General features: G+C 32.2%; 2 protein-coding genes and 2 long non-coding RNA genes across 4 annotated transcripts; 2 read left to right on the forward strand and 2 right to left on the reverse strand.

The window, feature by feature from the left end:
• The first annotated feature begins 668 nt into the window (after positions 1 to 668).
• Positions 669 to 3918, forward strand: LOC121237356. The gene is made up of 3 exons (XR_005934909.1): positions 669 to 927; positions 1725 to 1829; positions 3803 to 3918. It is a non-coding gene; the product is annotated as an uncharacterized LOC121237356 (long non-coding RNA).
• LOC121237358 lies at positions 2802 to 3305 on the reverse strand. Its single transcript, XR_005934910.1, has 4 exons — positions 3220 to 3305; positions 3127 to 3136; positions 2966 to 3028; positions 2802 to 2833 (listed from the first exon to the last, which is right to left on the reverse strand). It is a non-coding gene; the product is annotated as an uncharacterized LOC121237358 (long non-coding RNA).
• Positions 3919 to 11062: 7144 nt separating the features above from the next.
• On the forward strand, positions 11063 to 14946 carry LOC121237359 (glutamate receptor 2.8-like). Its single transcript, XM_041134065.1, has 5 exons — positions 11063 to 11333; positions 11573 to 12816; positions 13232 to 13544; positions 13642 to 14039; positions 14243 to 14946. The coding sequence occupies exons 1-5, from the start codon at positions 11063 to 11065 to the stop codon at positions 14621 to 14623; spliced, it is 2607 nt and encodes an 868-aa protein (XP_040989999.1). The 3' UTR covers positions 14624 to 14946.
• A 1828-nt stretch (positions 14947 to 16774) lies between these two features.
• Positions 16775 to 19525, reverse strand: LOC121237360 (basic leucine zipper 61-like). The gene is made up of 4 exons (XM_041134066.1): positions 18536 to 19525; positions 18252 to 18342; positions 17982 to 18108; positions 16775 to 17464 (listed from the first exon to the last, which is right to left on the reverse strand). Exons 1-4 carry the CDS (start codon positions 19096 to 19098, stop codon positions 17277 to 17279), a joined length of 969 nt encoding a protein of 322 aa, XP_040990000.1. The 5' UTR covers positions 19099 to 19525; the 3' UTR covers positions 16775 to 17276.
• Positions 19526 to 24041: the final 4516 nt, after the last annotated feature.

Below are 24041 nucleotides of genomic sequence, written 5' to 3' on the forward strand. Positions count from 1 at the left end.
ATATAGTTATATTTATGTAGTTATATCCCGAGCAAAGACGTGAGATAAGTACTCTTTATTCTATAATTTCTATTAGTACTTATTCATCCTCTCTCAAACGTTTAGAATTTATTATCCAACTGAAATTAATCAAATTATAGAAATTCGTACCATCATTCTTTTTTATAAAATTTTAAATTTATGTAATTTTCAACTCATGAGTCATGAGCACTTTTAATGCTAAATTTCAGGCGGACATAAAACAAATTAAAGATATAATCAAAATTCAGTAACAAAATCAGAACGAATATTTAAATTATTGAAAACTCTTGAATAAACCAAATATTTGTAGATCGTTTCACTTTTAAAAAAAATATATATGTTGCTCACTATCTGAAACAAAATTGAACAATAAAATTTAAATAATAATAATAAAAAAAGAACAAAATTTTGTTCGGAGTTCAGAAATTTTATTCAGAGTCGGAGCTCCGACTTCCTTTCGGAGTTCCGATCGGAGTTCGGGGCTCCGACCTCCGATCGGAATCGGACTCCGACTACGTTCGGAGTCGGAGTCGGAGTCGGGTTTTGTCGGAGTCGGAGGTCGGAAATGACAACTCCGACTCCGTCAGAGTCGGAGCCCACCCCTACTTTTCCGTCTCTCTCTCACTCTCACTCGCATTCTTTTATTTCTTTTTTTCACTTTTATTCTTCTCTTTCTCTCATATATTTCTTGCTGTCTGATATCTCTCTTGATTTCTATTAAATAATCTTCTCATCTCCCTCACTCTCGCTCACTTTTTCTTCTTTCTTTCTTTTTCTTACTTTTTTTCATCTTCCCGTCTCTATCTCTCTATCTACCTCCCGTAAGCCCACTCTCACTTCTCATATTTTTGGCCACATTTGCTATTTACAGCTGTCTATATTTTTGTTTCCATCGTGGATCTGCAGGTAAATAAAGAGATATTTCCTACAGATCTAAGTTGATCTGGATTTTTTTAACATGTTTTATTTCTATTTTTTTCTATAGATCTGAACAGCTTTAAAGATGTGAAAGATCAAGTGTTCTTATTATTTTCAGATCATAAGTGTTCTAAAGATCAAGTGGATTTTTTTAACTCGTTTTATTCATATATTTTCTATAGATCCGAACATCTTTAAAGCTGTTCAAGCTGTTCATATTTTCTATAGATCTATTTTCAGATCTTAGTGTTCTTATTATTTTTTTTTCTCTTGATCTTTATTTTTTTTTTCTCTTTCACTTATTTTTTTGTGCTTTACTATCGGGTTATTTTGTTTTTCATATATGTGGAGATTATTTTTTTTTCGGTGTAGGCAAATGAAGAAACCCTTTACTTACAGATCTACTTGAAAGATTTTTTTTCTTCAGTAGATCTGAAAGAATTTTTTTTTCAACTTTTTTTGTTGTAATCTGAACAGATCTTCATATATTTGAAGAGATCTTGTTAAGATCTTAGTGTTATTTTTTTTTTCGGTTGATCTTTATTTTTTTTCTTTCACTAATTTTGTTGTGCTTTCCTATAGGGCTATTTTGTTTTTCATATGTGGAGATTATTTTTTTTTTCGGTGTTAGAGAATGAAGAAACCATTTTCATTCCTTATATATTTTAGATCTGAAAGAATTTTTTAACTTTTTTTTTTTTGTTGTTGTTGTAATTGGTCACGTTGATGGGATTGGGTTCATTTTCTGAGTTGAGGTAGTCTAACGGACAATTGTGTTTGTGCAGAGGAGAGTGTGATCTCTTACACGCCTGATCAGGTTTTGGTTAGCAACGGGGCCAAGCAGAGTATTCATCAAGGCTTTACTTGCAGTTTGTTCCCCCAGAGATGAGGTAAAGTACTACATTATTAGTTTTGTATTTAATTCTTTCCATTTTATACAATTTGCTATCTTATTTCTTGAATATACACTTTGGAACAAGATTGCCTTTTGGGAATCTTCACTTTTTTTGTACTTATTTAGCCGTCACTTCATTTAGATTAAATTACTGAAAAGCTATTTGAAAGTACGTTTAAACAAACCTGTTGAAATCTTAATTCTCCTAAATGTAAATAGCTTGACAATTTTGTAGTCTTAATTCTCCTAAATGTAGATAGCTTGACAATTATGTATTCTGTATTAAACAAGGAAATAACTTGTTTAAGCTGTTCTTTCCAGATCACGTTTATTGGATGCTGAATGGATGTTTTTTTTTCTTCTCTCATGCCTAGCTGTTTATGGTGTTGGTTTCTGTAGATTGGTTACTGTGTAGATTTTTTTCTTCTGTTAAGTGTTGGGTTTGAACCAAACCAGTTTGCTCTAAAGTATTTTTTTTTGTTTGTTTTTATTTTTGTAGTAATTTTTGTTTGATTTCTCACTATATATTGTAAATAAGATTACCTCTTGTAAATAAGATAATTACATAACCTCTTTTGTAGATAGGGCTTTCAGAAGCATTTCTTTTATTTTTACTTGTCTGCCAATTTTTTTTTAAGTGCATTCACAATTTCTTTTCGGTTATGTATATTTAATATTGTGTTTGGTTTTTTGAACATGGTATAGTGTCTTTAAACACAAGACTAACGAAGCCAGAAATACAGTATCAAACTGAGAAATAATAAATTAAAAATAAAATAAAAATATACAACATATGATTTTTTGAAGGATTTTCTTTATCTCTATTATTGTATATTCTGTTTGAATACAATAGTTTTCTCTAACAAAATATCAACAAAGTGAAAAAGAGAAAAACAATAAATGAAAAAGGGGAAAAATAAATACAAAATAAAAATATTATACACTTACAAAGATAAGAATAAAAAATGTCCAGCACTAAAAGTTTTCAATCAACAAGACCTGAAAACAAATCAGTAACCCAAAGAAAATACTAAGCATAGCAGTAACCAATGAACAAAAAACATGGAAGTAAAAAAATATTTACTCTAAATAACTAACAGAAAATATTACACTAAACAATCATGCACTTACAATGATCAAACACCAGAAAATTTTAGTTTTTGAAATCTGCTGGTAAGAACACCTTAGAAGAAGCTGAAAAGAAATCATCAGTAGAAGAAATCATCAGTAAAAATCAGCAGTAAATATTAAAAGTTAGTAAAAAGGAAAAAATATAAAATAAGAGAAGAGACGGTAAAGAAGCTGAAAAGATGATCAGTACGTAAAAAAAAAAAAATGGAGTATTAGAGAAGAAGTAAAAAATACAGGATTTTTCAGAAAATTACCTGTAGTGAGGAACAATATCTGGAACCAAACAAAGAACACTATGAAAATAGGAACTCTCCTAAAGATGAACACAATATCATCTTTTAGGATGTGTGGGGATTTTAAAGTGAGTTGAGTTGAATTGAGTTGTGATGATAAAATATTATTAGAATATTAATTTTTAATATTATTATTATTTTAAAATTTGAAAAAGTTGAATTGTTTATTATATTTTGTATTGGAATTTGAAAAAGTTATAATAATGAGTGGAGATGAGTTGAGGTGAGTTTGGTAACCAAACACACCCTTAAAGTATGTTCCCTATCTTTCTAGGCGTCCTCTTTCCAGACCTCTTATCGATCACCCATATCACCCATCAGACTGCTGTAAAGTAAGTAAAATCTGTAAAACCAATCAAATCAGACATCAAATCAGAGATAAAAAGAAAATCTTCCAAATCAGATAGGGAGAAAGTCTTGAAATGAAGTATTCATATGGATTTTTTGTTCGGCACATGTTTTTTTTACAGTTTTTTTTATTCACTCAGTTGTATTTTTTTAAATTAAAAATTTGACATATATTTTATTTTATTTTATTTTGTAGGGAAGCTCAATTTGGAGTATGAGACAAATATATTTGTCTTGGCAGAAGATTTTGACCGATTGTTTTACAATATTTTTTTAATGTTTCCTTCTTCTGTAGCGATTTTTTCTTTTTTATTATCATTTTTAATTATTTAAATATGTAAATCAGTATAGTTATCTATATTCATGTATTGATTCAACCTACTGACACAAGTAATTTCTTTCTCCTACTGACACAAGCAATTTCTTTCTACTGACACAAGCGTGTAGGATTTCTAATAAAATTAATTTTTTTCTCATAGTTAAAATATATTCTGACACAAGTAATTTTCTTCATAATTAAAATGATATACTGACTAAAGAAGATAATAAAAAAATTTATACCGGGAATATAAAATTACTGACATTTTATACTGATACAAGTATTTACTGATATAATTCATCCTTTTTCATAATTAAAATAATATATACTGATACATCTATATATAAAAAGATATTAAAATAATAAAAAGATATTTACGGACACAAAATATAAAAAGCAGTATACGTGCTACACGGATGTCACATAAAAAATAAAAAAGTACTATTTATTACTATTCATTTGAGATAGGCTCTTATATAATATAGATAGATATATATTCAAATGTCATGAAGCAAGCAGGCAGCTTTAAATGTGAACAAAGGGATAGGTGATCCAAGATTGATCCTTTACATAATTACCTTGTTGTGCGGACCACGTATGAAGGCTCGCATGCTTAAACAATCAATCTCCATTGAGAAAATCTGAATGCTCCAACAACAATCAATCTCCATTGACTTTTTTTTTTTTTTTTTAATATTTGTTTAACATATTTAAATTTTTTAAAAAATAAAAAAATATATCAATATATTAAAAATCATTTTCTTAATTATTAAATAAAAAAATTAAAAAATAAAATAAACTAGCAGTAAAAATAAGGAGACAAACTCAGGCACTGTACTAACATTTTACAATCTGAATATGTTAAATAATATCAATATTCGATCAGCTTGCAAGAATTAAAGCCAAAATTTAAAGAGACTTAAAAGAAAAAATGATACTATTCATTATCTCAATTTTCATCGTCCAATCATCATTTAATGATGTGGTATTAGATGATTAAAAATTATTTATTATATTTTATTTATTAATTTATCATCTAATGATACATTATAAAAAGATAAAAAAATAAATGATTAATAAATTTTTTCAAAAGAAAAATGTGTTGATCTTGAGACAGGAACACCCACTGCACTGAGATGAGAGAAGAGTATTTAATTGGCAGCCCGGCGTGGGAATCAGCTAAGAGATAAAAAGTTAAAACCCCGTTCCCAACAGCTGGCCAATTGGGGAAATACGATGGATGATGATTCATATAAGAGCGGTGCTACTCTGCCGAGCTACTTTATACTGCTAATTTTTTTTTTTAACATTTTTAAATATTTTTAAATATTTTTAAAAAATAAAAAATATATTAATATACTTAAAATTACTTATTTAATCACTAAATAAAAATATTATTTAATCACTATAGTATAGTATAGTGATTTAATCACTAGAGCGATAACTATAGTATTTAATCACTAAATATACTTATGCAGCGGATCGATGATGCAAACAAACAATAATAAAAATTGGATAATACTATAGTTATCGCTCTATTCTACTGCTCTATTTTATCGTTTTGATTTTTTAATTTTTTTACTTAGTAATTAAGTAATTTTTTTAATAATATTGTGATTTTTTTTTATTTTTTTAAATATTTAAAAATGTTAAAAAATACAAGTATGGAAAAGCAAAAAAAAAAAAAAAATCCTATAACTACTGGGTAGCTGGGAGCAATGACTATAGCACAATCCAGGGTACTCCATCTTGATGGTCAGGCGCAACCAATGCTAGTGCTCTACATTGGCTTGTAAGTTATTGCAAACCCTTTTTTTAAAAAAAAAAAAACTGTGAAATTATTTAAAAAAATATATGTATTTTTATAATAAATCATTTTTCTTTTAAAGAAAACCACAAAAATTCATATAAGACTTGGGTGCCGTTCGACAGTGAGTTGAGATGAAAGTTGAAAAAAAATATTATTTTTTTAATATATTATTATTTTGTGATTTGAAAAAAAATTGAATTATTTATTATATTTTATGTATAAATTTAGAAAAATTGTAATAATGAGATGAGATGAAACATTTTTACTATCCAAATGGCCTAAAAACCCAACTCTCAATTCGGCATCTCTCTTTTTCTATTTTTTTCAAAAAAAATATGCGAAACTTGTACATATTAAAATTATATCGCTAAAAAAAAAATTTATACATTACACTACCATCCCACTATGATGAAGTGGCATTATCCGTCAATCTTTATAATTATTTTTTGAGAAAATAAAGGATCATCCAATAATGATAAATTTGTTACATCTTATATAGTATTATGAAAATAGAATGAAAATGTGATGTATAATATTACTCTTTAAATTAGAAAATAAAAAATTAATGTACAAAAATGCACTTCATCAATACCATAGCACCCTCCAAACTAAAGTATTGCTACATCACAAAGAAATTACATAAAAATAATCTCACAAATTGATGTGGCTTCATTTAATTTGTTAGATCTACTTTACAATAAAAATAACTTTAAAATCTGACGAATTATATCAAGTCACATCAATTATAAAATTTTTTTTATATAATTCCTATGTGACTAGATAATTTCCCTCCGAACTATATACGTCATTTCTCGTGAGTTTTATTCAAAGTTGAGTGAAATGGGTTTATCGAAGATTTTGTTGCATCTCTAGATAGTCCAAAGAATGCACACAGCCCAACTCCAAAAACATAGCACCATGTTATGGCAAAAGTTAATCACAGAACAAATTTTGCAATCCAAAAGCCTCACTAAGTGGGCCGCTACTAACCATATCCTTATTGCTCCCTTTTTCAATATGTTGTGTAACATAATTTTACACAATTATAAAATTATAAAAGTAATATAATTTTATAAAATACTCTCATTTTATAATATTATTGTGTAATATATTGTATAATATATTATGTGTATATCATTATTCTTTTCACAATTGTCTTTACGTGTTTTCCCGAGTAGTTTTACTCTTTATTTTAAATGCTGTAATTTTAATCATTTTTATTAATGTATTGTATTTTAAATTTATTTTATGTATCTACCAATTAAATGAAGAGTAATGTTACATGCAGTAATCATAGAGTGCGCAAATGTCATGCATTCTCTTTGAAAAAAAGTGAGATCTACTATTAAAAAATTAATTTTTTTTTTTTTTTATGTGAGTATCATATTTATTCATTTTTTTCAAAGTGATTGCGCGGCGCTTGCATACTCATGACTGCAACTATAATTTCTCTTAAATGAATAGCCACTTAAAATTTGTAATATCAACAAGTATGCGTGGCTAGGATTACTAAGTATAACTAGGTTAATAAAAGAATATTATTTCTATTCACTACTTGTTTCAAAAGTTTAAGTAGATGAAAAGAGATAGATTCAATTATTTGTACTATATTCTTAACACTTCCCTCATGTATATGTCAGATTTTCCTGCAATGAGTAAGACCAACACGTGGAATATATAATTTAATAGGGTAGACTGTAGATTCAAGATAGTTCGAATTGAGGACATTTGCTATGATACTATGTAAAATCACCACTTATCCCAAATGTTAAACTGATAAAAAGATGTATATTTAATTATTTAAATTATATTATTAACAAAAATCCTCATTCACCTAAATTACTAATTAATCAGCGTTGTGATCATACTACTGACTCCGAGGACCAAATATACCATAAGGGTGGATTTTCGAGTGAATTATTAGACCGGGGGAGGTTATATTCATGTGGTCATGTGGGAGGATATTCATTTCATGTTTCTAGTACGTTTACCGTTAATTACAATCAAAGTTGAAGACCAATATGAATATCATGAAAATATAGGCATCAGTCTGGAAATCGCATCTGACTTTTTGATAAATTCATGCAGTCTTGATCCGTTTACTGGAAAAAGCCAGCTTTTATGATCTTGAAGGACTTGGGACCCAAAATGTGAGCGATATATAAATCAAGGTTACAAGTAATTTTAGTTGATTCAAAGTTGAAATTCAGCATGACTACTGTTTTTGGTTTATTTGCATTAATTGATCTTACTTGAGAAAAATAAAATATAAGAGAGAAGCCTATTAGTTATATAATTAATTGGTGCTTCATTTGATTAAGTTATAAGATGAAGGTGGCCACGTATACCAGCTAACAAGTAGAAGAACTGATATAAACAGTTAATATTATGGATCTATCGTACTCTATTTTATTATTATATAAGTATATATACCAAATCTAAAGAAAACCCACAAGTCACAGCCACTTAAAAATTATGGTAGTAAATACACAAATATATAATAGAAAGACTCACAACATGTGAACAACTCTAGTCATTACATAAAACTTTGAACATTGTGTGCATATAGTCAAGGAGACCCAAAGTCCTCTTTTTTATATACATGGGAAGCATACAGCCGTTCGATAGACGGCAAGAAATTAAAGTAAAACAATATATAGTTTCATTTTCTAACCATTCTTGTATAAGGTCATTGCGAAATGAAATTAAAAACATGGTAAGGATTTGTTATTGGATACTAATACATTTACACATTCTTTATTACTGTTTTACTATCCAACTTTTTTTTTCTTTTTACTATTTGAATTTGGATTACAAATTTTAAAAAATTACATTCTTATATAATTTAGAAAAAAATAAATCTAATCAACTAACGTAATCATGTAATTTTATTAAAAGTAAATTTAATTTTTTAAAAATTGACTCAAAGAGTAAAAGAATGTTTAATTTTATAAAAATAAATTTATTTTTAATTAAATTATATAATTACGTTAATTGATTGAAATTATTTATTTTTAAATTTTGTATTTTTAATCTAAATTTAAAGAAAAAAAACTAAATAGTAAGTCAATAATAAAAAATGTGTATCATTAGATTTTGCTATTTGTGCGAGCTACGTTAACCATATCCGTATAGACCATAGACGTACAAATACAGCCACAATGATGTGGAATTGGGGATGTCTGTGACCAAATTTACAGCCTCAGTACAGTCACCCAAACAAAGTACAAAATGACTGCAGGTTAATTAAGGATATCAGAGTCTTGTTGGGGAACTTGACCGGTACCTTCAGGCACGGGAATGACTGCTGGCTTTCTAAGATTTGATTCAGCGGTACTATTTCCGAACCTGGTTCTTTGGCCTAAAATCAAACCCCGAACGTAAAGTCTTGCGGTAAGGTTTTTATAAGATTAATGTTATATATAATATTAGAATGTGTAAATGATGTATAATTATTTTAAAAAAATAAGATTTATTATTAAAAATTAATTAATTTTTTTTTATATAGATCTTGTATCTACTAATTTTTTTTAAAGAGATTGGGTAATACTTGCAAACTTCACGATTGTAAATATAATTTTTTTTTATAAAAAATTAGGTCTTATAAAAATAGAGAAATGATATTTACAGTCATAAAATATTTAAATATTGAACAATTATTTTTAAAAAAATTAATAAATACGAGGTTCATATAAAAAATTAAATTTTTAATAATAAAATTTATTTTTTTTAAATGATTGTACAGTGACATACTCTAAATTATACGTAACATTAATCATTTAAATTTTGTATATATCATTACTTGAACTTACGACTTACGAGTCTAGATTCTTTTAATTGAGTTGAGCGACGACGCGGTCCAAAGCTGACTCGCAACCAACAGCTTGTAAATGGTCTCGACCGATCGATCAATTAACGAGTAAGCACCACGGAAAAGGAAGTCAGCATTTTCTACGGCATCGAGGGCCTTGATGTACGCGTCCGCGTCGTGTGAAATTTGAATCTGTCAACCCTTGTGGCTCTGCATGCATAGTTTTCCAAAACAATATATAATTTATTACGACAAGCATGTGGTTGCAACACTGTATATATATATATATATATATATATATATGTAATAACTGTTATTGGGTAATTTCAACCAACTTTCCGAAAGTCAAATGTCTTACTTAGTACTTTTGCATGAAGCTGCTGCTGCTGAATGATTGTTACGGCTGTGGATTTAATAGGTTTACTTATATTGTAATAAGACTAGTAAATGTTTTTGTTCGAGATATTAAATTAAGAATTTGATTTGTTTATTCATAATTATTAAATCAAGAGATTTGATTTGAAGATGTTAATTTAATTATCTCAATCTTTTTTTTTGATACATGAAAAGGGGAGATTTGTTCCTTAATTCTCTTAGCGAGAAATTAAAGTATTGTCAATTGATCGAAATGATCTTGACTTAATTATCTCAATCTTATATCATATATATGTAATTTCTCTCTATACAACGACTAATACTTTGTATTCCATTACAATTGAGAATAATACAAGAGTAATGATAGTACCACACAAAAATGTAGCATCCAAAGTCTTTTTCCATCATTCTCTCGTCATGATCTCTATCTCAATTTTTATTATATTTTCTATTTTCTATCAAAGTATATATCATAATTCTTGGCTAGCGTCAGACTTGATCCCATAGACTATTTCTTTTAAAGTTTTTCCTCTAATTCTAATATCTCTTACAATTTTCATCGTGGTTCAATTATGTTGCGTTTCAAATCCATGCATTTAAAATATCTTTATTAATAACTGGAACATTTTTGAAATCATTATAAACGGTTAGAAATTTCTCTTTTGAACAATGTGAGATCTTATATTCTCATGAATTGGAAATATTATAGTCAGCACGTTCCTATAGTGAAAATCATATGGCTACTATAGTGAAAATCCTATAGTGAATTGGAGATCTGGTCCCATGTCTAAAGATATATGGCTACTTTTGTCTTTGCTAATTGAGTGATAATGACATGCAAAATATCATACGATATAGACTTATAGTGAAAATCTAGAAAGGTTGAGGGGGTCTGCAATCTGCAAGCGGTTTTGTGTCAATTAATGTAAAGAATGTCATGTGTTTGAACAGGCCAACTCAAACGTCCATCTATTCACTAATGCTTACAAAATTGGGTTCAAAACTTAAAGAAATATTCCAATCATATTCAATTCAAAAGACTGACCAGGAAGAGAACAGAATCAAAGATACTCCTATGTATGCATACATGATATTTATATAGAATGACCCTCTAGGAAATAAAGCATGCCTTTTGCATCAAATGGACACTTTTCCCTCCTTCACGGCCTTCTTTGCCTTAGTTTTGTTACTCTCACAAAAGGCTACAGCAGATAATGGAAGGATCACCGCATCAGGAACTGACAACGTCAGGGGCATTATAGGAGCGATAGTAGATAACAGCACTCGCATTGGTAAGGAACAGAAAGTGGCGATGGAAATGGCGATCGAGGATGTTCATGACAGGACAAGTCAAAGTTATGCTTTGCGCATGAAAAACTCGCATGGGGAACCTTATCGAGCAGCTCTTGCAGGTATTTACGTAGATATACATATATGCCAGCACTTTTTCTTATCTAAGTCATAAACTAGATCCTTAATCTATTTTGATGAAGTTTCCACTAGTGTATAAATTCATATGATGGTGTCCTTTCCATAATTGCTGTCAAGATTCGCTGTTCAAACTTCAAATAATTCACGTTTGTTAGCATTGTGAAACTAGAAGCGTTGTGCAGTAGTTGTTATTTTCTGATAGCACAATGGTAATTTTCAGCTCGGGATCTTATCGACCAACAAGAAGTGCAAGCTCTACTGTCACCGCAACGGTGGGAAGAAACTTCTCTAGTTGCAGAGATCGGTAACCAAGCAAACATCCCTGTTCTTTCTATTGCTGATTCAAATCCATCGTGGGCGACAGAACGATGGCCCTTCCTGCTTCAAGCTTCGCCAAACCAGAATTCCCAAATGAAAGCTATAGCTGCTATTGTTCAGTCTTGGCAATGGCATCAGGTCACTGTAATTTACGAAGACATTGACTCTTTGCGCAGCGGAGTCATGCCTCATCTTTCTGATGCCCTGCGAGATGTAGGAGCAGAAATAAGCCATCTTTTAGCCATCTCACCATTTAGTTCTCCTTCATTGTCGAAAGAGCTCGAGAGGCTTAAACATGAACAATGCAGAGTTTTTGTGGTTCATTTGTCCTTGTCATTGGCCATGCACCTTTTTGAGAGGGCTAAAGAAATGAACATGATGGAGAAAGAATATGTCTGGATCACAACAGATACCACAACAGGCCTTGTCCATTCCCTTAATTCCGCCACCATTTCTTCAATGCAAGGAACTATAGGAGTAAAGAGCTACTTCCCCCGGAAAGATGCCAATTTTCAAGACTTCTATACTAGATTTCGTAGAAAGTTTAGTTCAGAAAATCCAGAAGAGGATAACCATGAACCTGGGACTTTTGCTGTGCTGGCATATGATGCTGTGTGGACAGTGTGCAAAGCAATGAGTGAAAGCAGCAGCAGCCAACAATTGCTACGTAAACTTACGCTAAGTGAGTTTTATGGCTTGAGTGGAAAGGTTCAGTTTGTTGACCGGAAAGTTGCTCCAGCACATAAATTTCAGGTCATCAATGTGATTGGGAAGAGTTACCAAGAACTTGGCTTCTGGACAGATACATCGGGTTTCTCAGCAACCATTGATGAAAGAGCACCGTACCAGCCTTCAATGGGAAGCAGCTTGGGGCAGGTGTTTTGGCCAGGCGGGTCCTTGAACACTCCAAGAGGATGGGCTCTTCCAACAGATGCCAAACCACTGATGATTGGTGTACCCACCAAATCGAGTTTCAAAAAATATGTAAATGTGATACATGATAGCTCAAAAAACACTACTCATTTTGAAGGATTTGCAATCGATCTGTTCAATGCAACGGTGAAAATTCTGCCATTCTACCTACCATACAATTTGACTCCCTTTGATGGAACATATGATGAACTAGTGAAGCAGGTTCATTTCAAGGTGAGGATTTTTCTACTCTTTCTTGGTAATTCAAGTCACTGAGAACATCTAATTAATCCAATATATTAGAATACTGCATGCATCTATTTTTAGTTGAATTTTATGCTAGGATAAACCGTCTGCTTCAATTTTAAGTACTTGTGATCATGATGGAACATATGATGAAATAGTGAAGCAGGTTCATTTCAAGGTGAGGATTTTTCTACTCTTTCTTGGTAATTCAAGTCACTGAGAACATCTAATTAATCCAATATATTAGAATACTGCATGCATCTATTTTTAGTTGAATTTTATGCTAGGATAAACCGTCTGCTTCAATTTTAAGTACTGGTGATCATGATTTTCTTCTTTCTTTCCGGTAGCCAAGACACATATTTAAAAATATATATATATATTTTTTTTTGTACTGGAGCAGAAGTTTGATGCAGTAGTTGGTGATGTAGCCATAGTTTCCAAGCGATATCAACATGCAGAATTCACACACCCCTACACAGAATCAGGATTGGTGATGATAGTTCCGGTTCGCCCCCAGACCAGTGATAGAGCTTTGCTGTTCATGAAGCCTTTCACAAAAGCCATGTGGGTTCTAATAGGACTAATAAACATCTACAATGGCTTTGTTGTGTGGTTGATAGAGCGAAAACACTGTCCCGAACTCAAAGGTTCCGGTTTCAATCAAGTTGGCGCCTTGCTTTCTTTAGCGTTTACAACTCTCTTCTCCTTACACGGTAAAATGAAAATATGGTTATTCTTCCCGTTATTTCTCTGAATATATTTGGAAATATGTGCCTAAAAAATTGCTTCATTTCATCTGATTGAGCATAGGGGAAAAGCTGCATAGCAATCTTTCACGGATGGCAATGGTGGTGTGGCTATTTGTGGCACTAGTTCTCACGCAAACTTATACGGCTAACCTCACCAGCATACTCACAGTCCAACGCCTTGAACCCACCGTCACTGACGTCGAGTTGCTGCGGAATAGCAACGCAATGGTTGGATACTGCAGGGGATCATTCGTGGCAGATTATTTGGTGGATGTCTTGCGAATCCACCGCGGCAACGTCAGGAATTATAAATCCCCGGAAGATTATGCTCAGGCACTTAGAAGTCGGGAAATAGCAGCAGCATTTCTTGAAGTTCCTTTGGCCAAATTATTCCTCGCAAAATACTGCAAGGAGTTCACCATAGCTGGACCAACTTACAAAGTTGGAGGATTTGGATTTGTAAGTACTCCTTAATCTAAACCGAGTCTCTTTTTCCGTTCTTAGGAAAGCCATGCAGCGTAGCTGTTACTAGCCTTGCAATCTGAACTATAACTTCTAGACTGAATTGAAGTACTGGATCAAGAAACGTTAAGTCAAGTTAAGCCTTTTTTGTGAATAAGAAGATTAATTACATATATTTTTTTTCATTCATGGTGCCTCAGGTCTTTCCAAGGGGTTCTCCACTGCTTCCTGATGTAACTAAAGCACTACTGAGCGTTTCTGAGAGTGGCAAATTACGAGATTTAGAGATCAGCATGATTGCATCCCAAGAATGCGAGGACATCGAGTCGATTGATGATATTTCTAGTCTTAACCCCAGCAGCTTTTGGGTTCTTTTCGTGTTAACGGCAGGTACATCGACAGCTGCTCTTCTGGTCTATGTTGTTTGTCATAGACGGTTTGGACAAAAAACCATACGGAGATTGATGTTGGCTGTCATGAGACATTGGTGGCATCGGAAGAAGTCATTCTCTCGAAGAGTCAGTAGCAATGAAAGGTCTAGCAATTTTCCAAACACATCTAATTCACGGATTCAAGTGTAGAAGTACAAGGAAATGGATCCCGAGGCATCCATATATATATATATATAGAAGTAGAAGAGATGAACACTGTTGCATGATGGCAGTATTCTGCAGAATCGCAGATCAAGACCAGCTCATGAGTTGTCCTTATATGCTTAAACTCTGTTGTTTTTGCAGCTGCTAGATAGAATAACTGTAGATAAGGAGTTGCTAGGCCAGTGTTAATTAGGACTACTTCAACAAATCCTGATAAAATTAATTTTGTCAAATGTTTTTGCTTACTCTCCAGGTTATGTCCATATGATCATCAAAACATGTACACCAGAAAGTGATCACTCCCAACTCTTATTCCCAACAACTTTTTAGTATTGCGCTTGATATTAATTAAGGCTGCGTTTAAATATTGAGTTAAATTGAATTTAATTTAATCTTTTTTTTATCAATAATCATAATTTGAAATGATAGAGTGAATTTTATAGACTCTACTTAAGATGAGTCAGCACATCAAAATCTCTCATAGCTAACTGTCTGCATTTTTTATTTTTTTTGCGAATAATTCCACACGTGATTCTGACAAACAACCATCTCAAGGCTTATGATGGCTGCAATGACACGCTCAATAATGAGGAGTCAAAAGCGATGATTCCCTCAAGAGTATGGAAGTTTAACTTCATCAACAAGGCTCAGAAACAATAGAAAAGCTAGACTTCATTAACAAGATCAAGAGAAAGGTTCGATCCAAAAGCAATCTTTTCATGTGTACTGCGTACTAGGAGAGGTATCATGGTAATAGTACATATATGGAGCTAAACTTTAAAAGTACTGTTGTAAACACTTACTAAAACTAATGAATTATTTCAACTGTCTTCCTCATCTGCCTGATCTGATGATCTGGGGCTTGGTTCATGATCTGACATGGTTAAAAATAATACATGGGGAAATTAAATATGTGCAAAAGTTCTCGGTAAAAGCAATTCAGTGAGTGAAGTTAAATACAATATACTTTTTGTCAAAATTTTTTGATTGTACAAGATATTTTTTTAAAGAAAAATTCTTCTTATTACTTATTATTCACCGTCCCATCTCTTATAAAAATACTCTTATACTTTATAAAAAAATTATAAATATAAAATATAAAAATATAATAACTGATAGATAGCATTCTTTCTTTTAAAAAAAAAAGAAGTGATATGTCTCACTTTTTTGTGTGACTCAGTTGGAACACATTAATAGGTGTACGTGATTGCTGGTTTAAGCAGTCGACCAACACTTTCGTTTTGTAATAAATATATCAAACACAAACCACATGCATGGTTTTGAACCCCGGCCTATCAAAATGTCCAGCTGTTGATCATCAATAGTTATTACAAAGTCAGAGACCAATTATTCAAGTTTCAGAGACCAACACATTTTTATAATACAAAAAATAATGTTATTTTTATAAGAAATTCTACATGTAGATAGAATTAAGAATATAATATAAATATTTAAATTCAACAATTCAAATAAATGATAATTTGAGGGAAAAAGACCTGACATGATATAATCGTTAGAGGGATCTTAAGAGTATTAATATTGGGCTATACGTATACATATGTAAAATTATATTTACATAATATGATTCAAAAATTCTCTACATTAATTTATGCATATCTAAATATTTAGCTACCTATGAACAGTATTTATCTAAATTTAGATAACTACTATTTACTCTACAAATTATATTTTAATTATTATTTCTCTCCTCCTACTCTCTCTCTCACAATCTTTTCATTTTCTCTCTCCTTCAACAACACAACAAACTTTCACTTGCACATTCATTTTATTATTATAATATATTATATATATTTTTCATTTTATTATATTTTTAATATAATATATAAAAAAAATTATATTTTTTTATTATTGCATTTATATTATTAATGTCAAATATATGTAGTGGATGCTAATTGTAAAATATATATAAAAAAATTGATTTTAGCAAATAATTAATAATAAAAAAATAATAATATTTTATTATTATTTTATCTCAAATATACATCAGCCAACGTGGAGAATTATGTTTGAATGGCAAAATGAATATGCAAAAGATGTAATTTTATATATGTATATATATAGACAATATTAATACTCTAACCAATCATTTGGGAATTCTCGATCAGAATAGTGAAACCTTGTGCCACAGTGCATATATTTACATCGTTCCAGTAAAAAAGAATAAAAATAAACAGAGGTTACAGGATATTATTAGGCCCGGCCAAGGGAAAAGGAAAATAAAAGATACAAGTATCATGCAAGCATTGCATGACCCCCTCAACCCTGACACCTTTCATCTATTCCAATACAAACCCACCCAACGTATTAAAACGCACCATTTTTTTTTTTTTTTTACCCATCGAAGAAATAAATAAAAGTTAGAGGCCCAAAAAAAAAGAATCATATAATAATATCACAAAAGCATAAAGAAATAAACCCAACTCCAACCCTAGATTCCCAAATAAGAGGGGGAAAGAAAAACAAGATGTTTTCGCCACCCAATCTAAGTAGTCCACATGTCAACTCCAATCCTCTCAATCCCACAAAGCTTTATCAGGGGCCCCATGTAAGCCAAAAAGTGGGAACACATCACGTGAAAATCCAGTTTAGCAGAATGCACCCACGCTCTCCCTCTCTCTCAGTTGACAAGCCTTTCCTTGTCCGTACCTCCAAAGTGATCGGGAGTTGGGGGCTGCGGTGCTTGTGATGGCGATGATGGTGGTGGTGCATTTTGCAGATTGGCTGCGCTGCTCATCTTCTTGAGGTTCTGGTGGTGATAGATTTGCCTTAATCTCTCTATTTCCTTCTTTAATGCCTCTTGATGAGCTGAAATTTTTATACAACCAAAAAAAACAAGAAGAAGAAAAAAAAGGCATGAGCTCAAGGAAATGTGCTCTGATAATCGGTGGAAAACCACCTAATCTTCCTAATTCTTAAAGTTTGAACACCAGATAATGTATGCCTGTCCCTTACAAACAAATATTGATTTCTCAAGTTATCACGAAACTGACGCATATCTAAGGTTAATAGTTCTGGCCGGTAGGTAGAAGTCCAGCATGCGGCGCATAAGCTAAACATTGGAGACCCACATATGCATGCATTGTGAGTGTATCATGTATTTGTGGTACCAACGCAATAATATATGAGTACGTACTATATATATATATATATATGATCGGTCCGTTAACTTGAATAATTTCAAGTCGCATGGATCTTTAATTTACTCAAAAACCATGAATTAATCGCAATCAATTCTCCAGTAAATCAAGGTATATACTTGGTCATTGTAATAGCACTAGATAATACTTAAATATGATGATGATGAGGATGAAGTTCTAATTACCATCTTTGAAAATATTATCTTGAGCCAAAGCAGCGATCCGTTGCTTGAGAGCGCTATTATCGACATTAAGTATCAACCTTTGGTGGTCCAAGAATGCAACCCTTGGTGACAATGATGATACTTCGGTCTTCAATTTTTTTCATGTATTGAAAATCAAATTATACAAATTATCAGAAATAAATATCTAAAGCACGTCAATATATCCACTAATTCTATGAAACAAATGTTTACTAATTAATTAGTAACAAGTAAATTAATTATATCATGTACCTGTAATGTTGTTACACTCCGTTCTAGCTCCGAAATATATTGCAGTTTCCTCACTCTTGACCTTTGCGCTGATTGCCGGTTTGCCAAAATTCTAGCACAAACCCAACAACAGTAATTCGGATCTTAATCTTATTTTGCATTGCGGATCCAATATGATCGCTGCCTCATGTAGTTACATTCCTCTAACGAATTAATGCATTTAAGAAATATATATATATATATATATATAAAATATTATAATGCGTGCGAGTCATCGATCATTCATCATCAGTATATAGGGTTACCTTTTCACCCTCTTAGGATCGACGTTGGAGTCGCCGGTGGTGGTGGTGGAGGGCAATACTGGATCTTGTGGCTCAGGTTTGCATGAGCTTTCAACCTCTCCTGGTTCACTTTTGGGCTGTTGGTCGAGAGGCATTATTGGCTTATTCTCGTCGTCGATATTGCTGTTGTGGTCAGACGGTGTGGACGCATTGGAAGACGAGACTGTAGGCGGCAGCGCGACCAAGACCTCGTCGGAGAACATTGACATGAGCTGGTCGTCGTCCAAGCGTTCGAAGCCGCCGCTGGTGCCATTATTCCGGCATTCGACACCGATGAATGGAGCCGTCTCGAGGAAGGCAATGGAGTCGCTCATGGACCGCCTGTGGGCTCCGCGCCGGGCTGACGAGAAGTCGAGGAACTCGTCCACCCAAGTGGGTTGTTGTTGTTGTTGTGCGGTGGGCATGGAAGTAGAAGTATTGTTGTTGGTGGGAACGAAGTTTGACATGTTAATGGGCATTCTTTGGTGAGAAGAAGAATGCCAATTTTGAGTCATGCTTGGTATCTTGGGTGGTAATTGTGCCATATTACACCAAAACAATAGATTGCCAAATATATGTGCAATTTGAGAGAAAGATCAACCAAGACAACAAAAAAAGATCGCGAAAAATGAGTGTTGATTATTTGAGAGAGAGGGAGCTATGACCATAAACTTGGCCAAATATCGAAACAACTGAAAACAGTAATCTTTATCACAATCTTGGACTTGGAAAAACACTTGGGAGACATTGAAGGAGGTGATCAGAGCCAGTACATGACATGGACGACGACAACAACAGCAACATTTTCATTACAAATCGATCATGAAATGCTGCTCTCTCTCTCTCTCTCTGGGATTTTGGAGACCTGTGTTTTTTCAAGGGCAATGGGTCTTAGGAGGGGAGAGGCTGGGGTTCACATGGGAGGGAGGAAAGACAGCTAGCAACAGCTGGTTTGGGGGGGGTGTGGGGGTGAAAGGAAGGGGTGGGAGAACTTAAACGGTTCTACTGGGAAAGTCGTCAGTGTAGTTTAATAAATGGCGGAATCAGCCACCACGTGCCGATGTGACCCCTCTCCTTAATTCGCATCCATCACCTTAACACTTAATCTAATCTCCAATTACATGTTGAATTTACATGTAATATATATAAAATCAGATTACACTCTATGCATATCTCACATGATTGACGTTTTCATGTACAAGCTGTGATGATCGATCATCTCATCTCATGGCCCCCACTTTCTCGTTACCAAATAATAGCATGTGGTCACACCTATTTATGTGATTGATGTCTACTTGTAATCAGAACTTAGATCTTATGAATTAGTGGATACCCACTAATTTAGTGTTAAGGTTAGAACTTAAATTAAATTAATGGGCTGGTTTTCTGCGAACAGAAACTTGCCTCATTTGTTTTCATATAATATATCATCTCATCTTATCTCATTTAATTATTATAATTTTTTTAATTTTCAATACAAAATAAAATAAACAATTCAATTTTTTCAAATTTTAAAATAAAAATAATATTAAAAAATATATTTTAATAATATTTTATTTAACTTTTTAACTTTAAACTCATCTCATCTCATTTTTTAAAACAAACGAGCCAAAACCAAATGGATCATTATCGGTTAGATAATTTGTATTCATTATACTTAAATATTGGTGGATGAGCTGTGAAACAAAGGGAGCTTGTAAGAATCATGTCCTCCTCCCTCCCATGTGAATTGTTTGCAAGAGCCCACCTTTCTTTGCTTTGTCCCCAAAATCAGGCTCACATGGGAAGGACTTGTGACTCCTCTCTCTCTCTCTCTGAAGTTTCTTGATAAGTTCCATCATCTCATGTCGGAATTTATTAGGGAAAGTACTAAGAAGCCACTGATAATGATCAACGGAAAAAGGTTAGAATGCATGTTATGTACCTCTCTGCCTGTTTAATATATAATATGTCGTGAGTACATCTTTTTTTTCTTTTTTTAATTCACTTTTTGGGGCATGATTTTCGTTATGAAATGAATGTTAATTCTAGCAACGAAAAATATAGACAGTAAACATATAAATTCGTATAATTTTATATAATATGTTATCTATTTTATAATATAATGTACCGTATAAGATATATCAGTTTATAAATTTATTTTTATAAAATTTTTTTATAACTAAAATATTTCTCTAAATCAAAAGTAACCATATGATCGGACTAGCATTAGAAACAAAATAGGGTTGGTCAATGCCTGAAAAAGTCATAAGTTTTGACAGCAATGATGCAACTAATCCCATGTTCCATTTTGTAACCATCAATAATCAATACCCAACAAATATATGTATGTATGGATGGATACTAATATATATGCTGATTACCATGTGATTCTCACAACCAAATGCTAATTAAATCCTTTTGCATGTGCATACAATTAGTAGCCCACAAGTTACTTAATAACCTAAACTACTACTATGCAATATAATAAATAGATAATAATCTCTTATCTATATTTCCTGTCTCAACTTTACCTTAAATAATGTTGGGATCCCAAAAATAAAAAGGAAAAAAAAAAAAAAACTTATAAATTACCGTACAGGAACTGTTGTGAACCGGACACAAAAGAAGCATAATTGCACGTGGATGGAGCAAAGTAGACCCGATCCTACTTGTTTTTATCTATTTTATAGTCTCCATCAGAAAATAATAAAAGGTCCAAAGAGAGGACGCGCAAACACATTAATGGAGAAACAAGGGTGGCTGGCGACCACAATATTGCACGCTTCCATTCATCCATTTGCATCAATTACAATATATATAAATGATATTTGTATTTTTAAGGGGTGTAAATGCGGGTACAAGTCCTCCGCACTATATTTGAAAAAAAATAGCTAAATTTAAAATCTATGTAAAAAAATAATTTTTTAACAGTGGACTATATTTTTTTTTAAAAATAATGTGTGATATTTACATATTCTAAAACTGTATCTAATATTGATAATGTAAATTATATGAATTATGATATATATAATTTTTTTTTTTTTATCTTGCTCAAAAAAGTGCGAGAAATTGTGAGTAAACCAAGATATTAAATTCACCTATCTCGTACGTGCAATATTCACGCACACTCTCTGGCCCTATTCATAAATTCACCTAATTTAAACTCCTACTTGTAAATTATAATTGTTAGTAGTATCATGAAGACGCTATATTAATCACGATTGTTAGAGATATAAAAGGATCCTATACATTGACATATTATCAGCGTGCCATGTATTTTTTTTTTCTTCCCTCTCCCGTTCTCCCTGTGCCTCTCACCACCTCCCTCTTTCCCTTCTCTTGTTGCTGTCGAAGCTTCCTCGCCTCTCACCAACGTCAATGCCGCACCCCTCACCTTCCTCACCACTTGCCTACGTCACCCTTCATCATCGATCACCTCTGTCATCATCATCACTGTTGCCCCCTTGATGTCATCACCACTCGCCGACGTCCTCGCCTCTGTCAACATCTCTTCTTTTAGTCGAGCTGAAGGGGTGGGGAGGGGTTGGAAAATGGAGAGGGAAAGGGGGAGGAGGGGAGAGGCACGAGGGAGGGGGGAAGAAAAGAGAGAGAGATAAGGAAAAAAAAAAAAAGAAGGGGAGACGTGGCAAAGTGTGTAGTATTTTTTTGTGAGATCCTTTTGTGTCTATAATATTTTCGATCCCTTTGTGTCTATAGTGTTTTTCTATATAAGAGCATTCACAATGGTTCATTTATCTTATCCTTTAAAATATATCACTAAACTTCATTTTTTCTATTTTACATACTGACTTTTACAATATATCATATATCAGCTTATCTATTTTTTCTTCATATCATTTAAATAATTTTTTTTCTTTTTAAACATTTCCTTTCTACCAATAAATTTGTAATATCAATATATTTTTTAATATTTGCAATATATTATTATATACAATGTAATATAATTCAATTCTATACACACAAAATAAAAATATATAACCCAAATAAAAATTAAAAATTAAATAAAAAAATGAAAAAATTGGATAAATAATATTTCCAAGATATTTTTTAGGAAAAAAAATAAAATATAGGTGTTTTCAATGATGAACAATAAAAAGAATTTGTATTGAAATATAAAAGTAAAGAAAATGAGGGAGTAAATGAAGTATAAAGAATAAAAAAATTTGTTTGAATGATGAACAGTACTCACTACATGTAGTGTGTTACTGTAGCAATTTGTATTGAGAAACGCTACGGGACGGTCGGGCTATTCAAGGTAGAAGAGCAGCCTTCCATTGAGACGATGACATGTAGGAAAAAACACAATAAACTAATTAGAACTCACCACACATAATCACAACACAAAGACCAAGCTCTTCCTCATTTCATCTTTCCAAGCCTCTTCCTCATTTCGTCTCCGTCTGGGTCGCCTTGCAGCCCCTTCCAAAGCCTGTCACAGACTTTGAGTCATCTCCTTCACAGACCCCTTATCTCCTTCACAAACTTGCAGCCCCTCTCATCTCCAGCCGACATGATGCCAGCACAAATCTAAAATGTTTTATATTTGGAAGAGCAGCACCCCACTTTTATCACTATCTTTAAAATATGTTGCATAAACTAGGGCATAATACAGGCAGACACCCCCCTTCAGTCACCAAAAACACAAAACTGTAATTTAGATAACCTTTTTTAGGGGGGGATAACCTTTTTTTTTTGGGGGGGGGGGGGGGGGAGGGGATTAGAGGGATAGCCTTTGTGATAGGTATGTATAAGGATTTTTTTCTTTTCTTTTTGCCTTTTCGGCCATTCATATGCATCACAACAATTTTGGTGGAGGATTTTAATGGAGGAGAAATGAGTCTTGAGCCATGGAGTATATAAAAGAGAAATAAGAAAATGAGATAAGATTATTCACAAGAGAGAGGAGTCATTCAGGAGGAGAGAGAACAAGATGAGAGGGGGGCGGGATTGTATAGGTCTCTGATCATGTGTATATAAATGTAGACTAAACACTATAAAGTGCTTACATGGTGCACAACCATTGGAGGGCTGCTTAATGAAGAGGAGCAGCCGGACCACTACCCAGTTTTTTTCATTTGTATTTTACATATTCTTTTATATAATAGGATGAAACTCATTTTATGAACAATTCTTTAAATAATTTATATTTTTTGTATCATACATAAGCAATTGAGAATGGTCTAAATTATACAATCCTATAAATTATAAAGAAAAAGAATAATAAAACAAAAAATTTATAGCTTTTTTAATGTATTTCTACTGATTCGTACTGATCAGTGTCCACTTTTACATTAATTATGATTGGCCCATCTCTACGTTAATCTATGGTTCCAGCTCAATCTTTTGTTGATCTCTCGTAGCATTCATATTGGGTTCTTATAAAATTCCTTAAAATTTCCTTAAAATTTTGTTAATTTGGTTAAAAAACACACTTCATAAATTTTTTTCTTAAATTTTATTTATTTTTCAAAAACCTCCTACATCA

Source organism: Juglans microcarpa x Juglans regia, chromosome 6S, assembly GCF_004785595.1.
Source record: "Juglans microcarpa x Juglans regia isolate MS1-56 chromosome 6S, Jm3101_v1.0, whole genome shotgun sequence".
Classification (NCBI taxonomy): domain Eukaryota; kingdom Viridiplantae; phylum Streptophyta; class Magnoliopsida; order Fagales; family Juglandaceae; genus Juglans; species Juglans microcarpa x Juglans regia.